The 8,869-nt window shown below is 35.3% G+C and overlaps 1 protein-coding gene across 1 annotated transcript; it reads left to right on the top strand.

Moving 5' to 3' along the window:
• The first annotated feature begins 662 nt into the window (after positions 1–662).
• On the top strand, positions 663–2,824 carry LOC120106562 (putative mannan endo-1,4-beta-mannosidase 9). The gene is made up of 5 exons (XM_039119528.3): positions 663–933; positions 1,134–1,328; positions 1,447–1,569; positions 1,649–1,851; positions 2,320–2,824. The coding sequence occupies exons 1-5, from the start codon at positions 772–774 to the stop codon at positions 2,708–2,710; spliced, it is 1,074 nt and encodes a 357-aa protein (XP_038975456.2). The 5' UTR covers positions 663–771; the 3' UTR covers positions 2,711–2,824.
• The last annotated feature ends 6,045 nt before the right edge of the window (positions 2,825–8,869 follow it).

Below are 8,869 nucleotides of genomic sequence, written 5' to 3'. Positions count from 1 at the left end.
CCATGCTCTACCAAAAAGGATCCTATGGACAATGAAAACTAGAGAGCAAATTTGAGAAGAAAAATTCTTCTAGTTCCAACCACAACGTCACCCATTGGAGAAGGAAGCCTGCCTACGCAAGTAGATAAGACTTGAGAATTTCGTTGCTCCAATGTTTGTGCAAGTGACGATGGGTGACGCTTTCATTGTCATCATCAATCTAAGAGTATAACCGAATCCTCACAATCTAGTAAAAGCCCTAACAATTGTTCACGACAAAAAAAAACTACCAATGAATGACATTTTCTGCTACTTTTTCAGTCCTCCTTCTCCCTTTCTCTCACATGCACGCAAAAACTTCATGCTTATACGATTCAGTGCACGTAACAACACCTTGTTAGTTTTTTGCTAAAATTTATCTAGTTAGCTAAAAAGAAATATTTCCTTTCTTGTCTTGCATGATTCTAAACTCTATATAAACCACCTAGATGATCCTCACTGATCAAACCCATGGTCTCCACATCCATAAAACACCTCTCAACGGTGGAGCTTCGATCTTGTTTGAGTTCTGAACAAGCTAAATTACTCTATAGCAATCTCCAGGCCTTCCCTCAACCTTTGGTTTCAAAGATGAAGGGAAAGCAAGTGTTCTACTGCTTATCTCTCTTAGTTCTGCTAGCACTCCAAAATGGGGGTGCATATGGTGGCACGGGTTTTGTGAAGCCCAACGGAAATCATTTTGTTATTGATGGCCAACCATTCTATTCAAACGGGTTCAATGCATATTGGCTGATGTACATGGCATCTGACCCGAATGATAGAGCGAAGGTGTCGCCTACTCTCCAGCAAGCTAGTAGTCTTGGTTTGAAAGTGATAAGGACTTGGGCTTTCAATGATGGTGGGTCTAGAGCCTTGCAGGAATCTCCTGGCCAGTATAATGAGGCTACATTCCAGGTATATATGCCTTTAGAAGCTCATCAAAGTCATGCCAACTCACAACAATTGAATACATACATGTAGAATTTTTGTTAAATATATACTGCATGTTTTCTACAGGTCTAATATGATATATATATACATATATATAAGTTCATTTCTAACACTTGATAGATGTCATCTTCAGTTTCTCTTTGCTTAAAATGATATTATTTCAGGGGTTAGACTATGTTATATCTGAGGCCAAGAAGAATGGAGTCTATCTGATTCTGACACTGGTTAACAACTGGGGTGATTTTGGAGGGAAGAGCAAGTACGTGCAATGGGCAAGGGACCAAGGACAATCCATAAGCTCTGATGACGACTTCTTTAGTAATGAGGTTGCCAAAGAAATATACAAGAACCATATTAAGGTGCCAATTAAGCTTCTTTGCATAAGTTCTAAAGTGTTCTCCATGGGATAGCATTCAATTAGACTTCATTTTCTTTAACATTTGGAATGGTTGCTTATCAATCCAACATTTAAACCAGACGGTTCTCACGAGGGTAAACACAATAACGGGAGTAGCGTACAAGGATGAGCCTGCGATATTTGCATGGGAGCTCATGAATGAGCCCCGATGCCAAAGCGACCTCTCTGGCAAAACCATTCAGGTTATTCTCACATTAACAAAATAGCCAGAGAAAGTAAAAAGTTTTGCCAAAACTTAGCTACTGCTATCTGGATTGACAGGCTTGGGTTCAAGAAATGGCTTCTTATGTAAAGTCCATTGACAGCAACCACATGCTTGACATTGGGCTTGAAGGGTACTATGGGGAGTCGGCTCCAGACAGGAAGCAATATAACCCTGGTTACGAGGTTGGTACAGATTTTCTCTCCAATAACCAGGTCTCCGAAGTTGATTTCACTACCATTCATTCCTACCCTGATCAATGGTAAGTGCTGATTAGGACCTTCTTCTTTAATTATCTCGAAGCTTAACCTTGTTATAGAATAATTGTATGTGTTGGAAAGTATCATCTTTCAAGCTTGGTACTATATTGCTTCAAGGGTCATAAGGCCAAACCTATTAGCTTAATAATTTTGGACTTGGTTTGATGGAAACCCCCGGCAAACATATTGCCTTGCCTATGTACGTGAAAAGTATATGGGATACTTGCAGAATATAAACTATCCATTCTTTGTGGCTGGTAGGGATCATGTTGATATTATTTATTCTTATTTCCATCCCTCATTTTGCATTAGCTAATTTTTGAATTATAGATAATTTCTTAAATTTTTTGTCCTAAATTTTTACAAATTTTTGAGATTGTAACATCTCCATAAATCTTCAAATAATACCCCAAGCCATATTAGTCCTAAACACCACACTTTTAACCATACGTGTTTACCAATTATTGCAGGATCCCAGGATCAAGTGATGATGCTCAACTTGCTTTCATGAAGAGTTGGATACAATCTCACATTGAGGACTCTGCAGCACTCCAAAAGCCATTGATAGTCTCGGAATTTGGCAAATCTTCAAAATCATCAGGATATACTGTGGATGTGAGGGACTTCTACTTCAAAACTGTTTATGATTCAATCTATTCATCAGCTAAATCTGGGGGCCCTTGCACCGGTGGACTATTCTGGCAAGTATTGGCAGAGGGGATGGATGGATTTAGAGATGGCTATGAAATCATATTTTCTGAATCCTCATCGACAACAAGTATTATCTCCGAGGAGTCTAGTATGATATCTAGCCTTAATAGCCCATCCATGTTTAAAAGAGGTGAAGCTTTGAGGAATTGAACACTTGAAGTGATATGGGATATTGAATCTCCTACGAAGACTACAGAAGAGAAATATTATAATCATACTAGATAAAATCTCCATTTAAGTACTAAGAAAGAGATGAGCTGATTTCATCAATGTGATGTATGTATTCTCTGAAATAAAGCCAAATGAGAAAATAATATATGGTTTCTTATTGAAGCAAGAAAGGCAAATATCAACTTCAAATTTTAGACTTTGTTAGACAATTGCTTTCGCTTGCTATATGGGATTGGGAGACAAGCATTCAATTAAGATGAGTGCATAAATCAATGATGTTTTCTTCTCCCTTCCAGTTTTCTTCATCACTTATTGTAACAAGATCACTTATACATCATAGGCATTAAGATATCTAGGACTAAATCTTGCCATTGTCGCGAATGAAAGCTCTTACTAAGGTAGGAGCTATAGCAAATAAAATGTCACATAATAATTGTCTCATTAAAAAAAAATGATGTTTACTAAACATGTTGCTTAATATTTCTAAGTGATGTCTATCAAAGTATTGTTGTGTGTTTGGTACTTTTTTTCTTTTGGAATGCTAAATGCATTTATGCAAGTTGTATATGAAAAGTCTTAGTATCATCTTTGAATCCACATCCCACGACAACAAAACCACTAATCAAGTTTGTTCTCTTATGAGCCATAACTTGATCCATTAATGGTATATTTGTTTGACTAATGAACCGTATGCAAAGATCTATTTTTGATAGCCGACATAGTGTAAATTTAATGAAAGGATTTCCATTATTAGCACATGATCTACTCTAAGAATGAGATATATTTTCTTCTATAGAAAAAAATTACTTATATATTTTTTAGTAAGGTATTGAAAAATGGTTGACATCATCAGTTGTATCAAGAACTATAAAAGAAAATAGTGGATGTCTTCATCTCATTATATATGTAAATTTACAAGGACTACAAAGCTTGGTCTAGCCTCATTTAACGATATATAACATGCCTAGAAACTTTTCACATTTGAAGCGCCTCTTGCTACAAAATCCCAAGATGAGTGTATGTTTTAAGTGTGATCTATTCATACATTGAATTATAATATTACAATAAAGTTTGTATAAGATATATAAACCTTAAGAGCTTGACAATTCTACTATGAGGATATAGTAGAGGTGCAATAGAATTAGGCATCTTAGGATCGCAAGGACTAGTGAATAATCAACTACCTAAAGCTTAGTCAATGCATTTTAACATGAAAATTAGAGTATTTTATGAGCAAATTTTGGGCTAAACAAGCTATATTAGCGAATCAACTTAGCTCAACTGAGTTCAATAACATTCTTCAAAAGTCAATGTTGGTTTTTGTTCTCGGTAAAGCAGATTTGTTTACTCAAATCCCTTCAATCAAGGGTACTTGATAAGGTTCCTTTCTTATCTCTTCAATCAAAGGAATGAGATTCTATATATGCTACAAACAATCCATGCCATTAACTATCTAAACCTCTTCTAAAATTTATCATGACATCAAGGCCAGTTTTGAATAACATTTGGTCCATTTTCTCCTGACTCGTTGTTGATCATTATTTGACTCACTTATGCTTGTTGTTAGCTTTTTGAGTCTAGTAGATAGCTAACAGTGATCCTATAGGATTAGGTTGGGTCATTTCGAAAATAAAGATCTATTGTACTTTATCCTATTGTATCTTATTATGGGTATCAATTTCAACATCCGTACAATATTATATCTATATTTGCACCCATCAGTGAAAAGTAGATACATACATACATACATACATACATACATATATAATACACAAATACACCTAAATCTATTGTCGGCTATATGTAGTCTCTTATAGCTCTTATATTATAGAATTTGAAAGGTAATAAGTGACAACACCAATAAGTTTCCAACATTATTTCCTAGGAAAATACTAAAACAACATAGAAATTTCATTAAAAAAAATTTACGTGGATGTCTTGTAACTTTTCTGTTAGATCTTTCACTAAGAATCTATAAGTGTGTATGGTACTAGTAGGCAATGATACTTTAGATTGCAAATGTTTTAAGGTAGCCAAGGACCCGACATGGTTACCTTTTGGGTTATGATTTTGGATCCAAGCAACTAGTTGGTTGAAAAGATTAGGATAGATGTGGTCAATGAGAAAAAAAATGATCAATATGCCATTTAAACTAGATTCAAATCAAACAAATCCAGATCCAACCTATATTTTTTGCATCTAATTTACGACCAAATGAGGTTGGATTTTAGTCTAGTTAGCATTCAGCGATCCTTTTATAGCTATAATTGTATAAATCAATGGTCAATATTGTAGAATCATTAAATATTTTCTAATAAAAATAAATATGACACTAACTTAAACATAAGTTCTCATTCAAATAAGAATTCCTTTAACATGAGCTATGAAAATGAGCTTCTTAATGAACAAAGTTTCAGGCTATAATTTTGAATAACAAATACTTAATCTATTTTCCATCACTCGCTAGCACACAAGCTCTGCCACCGGCTAAGATTTTGTTGGAAATTGACCAAGAAAAATAGCCTTTTCTTTGCCTATTTCCTTTCTTGATAATGGCTTGTCTTTCTTTTTTTTCTCGCCGATCATTGATGTTGTTGGTTGCACAAACTACCAACGATGGTACAGATTGTGTCCTTCGGCCACCACCACCAAAACCCTCCTCTTGTCGTTTGTATTTTAGCCAAAATTTTTATGTGTCGATCCATTGTTTTCTTATATCTTTGACTTTTTACCAGTCATTTGTTGTCGATTGTGACCTCCGGCCACCAGTTGTGACCATCAGCACCTCGAACAGCAACTCATTGGTCATTTATCATCAGCCATGGCCTCTTGCCACCAACACCTACACCAGCAACCCCAACCTCTCCTTCCTCTTCTAAGAGTGGCAGCGAACATCCTTATCCTGCTTACCATTTCTCTTGTTTTTCCTCTCTTATGAAATCTCTCTTTCTTCTTCTATTGCCTAGATATGCAACCCAAGAGTGGGGGTGGATTGGATTATTTTAGAATTTTAATGCGTAATGAAAAAAAACTTTTGCAAAGTATTTATGCGATATGTGAATAAATATGTGCAGCTAAAGCAATGATAAACACATGCAGACAATATTAAGAAAATGCATAAGCACGAAAAATACAACTATTTTTATAGAGTTCCAGAGCCTACTCAACTCCTACATCCTCTCCCTAAAGCTCCCTTCCTGGGAATTAAATCCACTATTCATTAATCCAACATCTACACAATCTTTAGTTCCTTATCAACTAAACAGCCCTAGCTTATCTCCAAGCCAGTTTACACTTCTTTTTAAGACACAGATTAGCCTTTCCCAAGTTTCAACTTTTCTTGAAACTTAACAATCCCAAATACAATCAAAAGAAATAAGAAAACTTATAGAAATTGATTGCTCCTTGTTTGAGCTGATTTGAACCCTTTTTAGCATGCTCAAATATTAGAGGGAGGCTTTGAATGATCACTTTTCTTGGTGGATCCTCAACTTAATGATCTAGAAGTGGTGGAGAGTTCATTTTTCAATGCTTTTGTATTGAAAGCTCTTCAATGTAAAAGCCTTTTCTCTTTCTCTTCAATTGATTTTGGAGGCTTTTAAATTATGGAGATTTAGGGGAGAACGAGTTTTGATCACTGAAGTCCATTAGAAAGTTGTTGGAATGTATTAATTGCAGACTGCTCTTACTCAAAACTAGCAGTTATATTGCTGCCAGAATAGAGAGGTCGACTCCTGGTCCATAGGGGTCGACTCCTAAAATGGCCAGAAAATGCAATCCTCTATTTTTCTCACTATGGCAACCTAAAGTCTACTTCTACTCTTTAGGGGTTGACACCTAAAGTCCTAGGGTTGACTCTTGAAGTGGATGAAATTTGCTTCCTTCTATTTTTGGCCTTTGGCACTTTAGGGCACAACTCCTACTAACTTGGCGTTAATCCTAGTTTGTGCCACTTAGCTCCTGAGTGCTAGAATCAACTCTTGGAGTGTTGGTGTCATCTCCTGAAGTGTTAGAGTCAACTCCTCCCCACCTGGGGTCAACTTCTAGTGCTCAAAAAACTTAAACTTCTTTATTTGACTTGTGGGCATGAAGGGGTTGACTCTTCTTATGCTAAATTCAGATCCTCTGCGACAGAAGCACCCAAATGACTTCAAACTTATCTCCAACTTCGAAATTTCATCCTTTAGGGATCTTCTTGCTTCTCTAAGTGTTCAATCTCGTAAGCCTCTTTATAAAATAAATCAAACCTTTCCTTTCTTCTCTAACCATGCATCTCCTTCCTTACTCAATTATTTTGTGATCATCGAAATCAATCCTTTAGGTCAACACTCCCACTCTTGTTTCTCGCTCTACCCTATTTCTTCCTCTATTATCTTTCTAGAGTTTGGTGGATCCTAGTAGAGGACCCTCCTTAGTCTCCTCGATCATTCTCAATAAAGGGGTCTGCAACTGTCCTGTTAGTTGGGTAGCATGTTGGGACCACCTTGGTCTTTGTTGTGCACCATAGGACTTGGTTCTCATTGATCTCTTTTGAGCTCTTCATCTTAGCACGATCTTTGATCAGATGAAGTTACTTTCATCGGACAGGCGCGGCATCAGGCTCCATCACCTGACCAGCCATATCTTTTTCTATCTTAGTTTGGAAATGAAGACATATCCCCAGAGTACCCCGATCTTAATCTATTTGGGTTTTTCAAGATTTCCTATTTTGCTAGACTTCTATGATGTTGATAATAAAATTTATTAGATTTTAATAACCTTGAATAGGGGTAGCTAACCGGCTTAATTGAAGTAAAAATTTAAAGCGAGAATAGGTAAGTAACCTAACACTTCATAATACTTTTTGGTAAAAATTTGTTAAAAAAATAATGGAAAATAATAATTAGTTTATTAAATTTATTTTCAAGTCTTTACTTTATATTTGATAAAATGGGTCAAGCATGTTATTATTACTCTCCAAATTTTTGTACCTTGAAACTTTTATAAGTAAATTATTTTTGAACATATGCCCTATTTTGAGTAATATATTTAAAAATTTGACTAGGTAATTTGTGAAATTCTCTTATATATATATATATATATATGTATATGTATGTATGTATGTATGTATGTATGTGAAAATTTATGAAAAGTAAATTTGTGAAAAGAAATACATAATTTTTAATATTTGATGCAAAATAAAGATTCTTTCTAGTTAATATTATGTTTCAATTTTTAATTTAATTATTTATTTTTTTAGCATACTTAGACTCCATTTTGAAGCGTTATGTTGTTTGTCGGGCTAGTATGGCTCATAACCTTTTATTTTCTATTTTTAGATTTTGAACCACGAATGGCTCAGGACACGGGGTAGTGCATTCTAGATTGCTTGAAGTTGTAGTAGATTTAGCTATCTTTAATTATTCATGTTATTTGGATTTCTTATTAGTTTATTTTTTTTGAGTTTATTTTTGTTTTAGAGATTTTTATTTGATTTGAATGCTAATAATATGTTGGAACCTTACGACTCTTGTTATCTTGGAATATTTATGGACGAGAATGATTGATTGGATTTTCATTATTATATTAATTTTTGAGAATTGAAACTAGAAATCTTTCTATTGTTTTGAAATTATTATGATTTGATTTTGTTGGTTAACCAGGTATCTTTGGTTGCCTTATAGGTATAACTTATCCGTTATGCTATTGACTCCAGGTCTATAATGAGGTGAGACCTCATATTTCGGTGGTGCCCTTTTCTCTTTTCTCTCACGGTGAGGTGGATTAGAATGTAGGCCAAAGGACCGGAGAGTGCATGAGCTGCACGCAAAGTGAGAATCAAGTCTTGGCCAAAAGAAAAACAAACAAATCTACTTGCATAACTGATTTATCTGGTGCCATGAAACAGGAAAGTAATGAAACCTCCCACCGCCGCAAACTAGCCAAACGAAAAGTTTGGACCATTCTCTACCAAAAAGGATCTTATGGACAATGAAAACTAGAGAGCAAATTTGAGAAGAAAAATTCTTCTAGGTCCAACCACAACGTTACCCTTTGGAGAAGGAAGCCTGCCTATGCAAGTAGATAAGACTTGAGAATTTTGTTGCTCCAATGTTTATGTATGTGACGATGGGTGACACTTTCATTGTCATCATCAAT

This window comes from Phoenix dactylifera, chromosome 7, assembly GCF_051530095.1.
Source record: "Phoenix dactylifera cultivar Ajwa chromosome 7, Ajwa_hap1_PhDact_Kaust_v1.1, whole genome shotgun sequence".
In the NCBI taxonomy this organism is placed as follows: Eukaryota; Viridiplantae; Streptophyta; class Magnoliopsida; order Arecales; family Arecaceae; genus Phoenix; species Phoenix dactylifera.
This window is presented reverse-complemented; position numbering and strand designations above follow the sequence as displayed.

Excerpts from the sequence above, each read along its gene's own strand:
- LOC120106562 (XM_039119528.3), top strand. The coding sequence starts at position 772 with ATGTACATGGCATCTGACCCGAATGATAGAGCGAAGGTGTCGCCTACT. Across the intron at positions 934-1,133 it reads ATAATGAGGCTACATTCCAG|GGGTTAGACTATGTTATATC; the intron begins GTATATATGCCT and ends ATATTATTTCAG. Across the intron at positions 1,570-1,648 it reads TCTCTGGCAAAACCATTCAG|GCTTGGGTTCAAGAAATGGC; the intron begins GTTATTCTCACA and ends CTGGATTGACAG.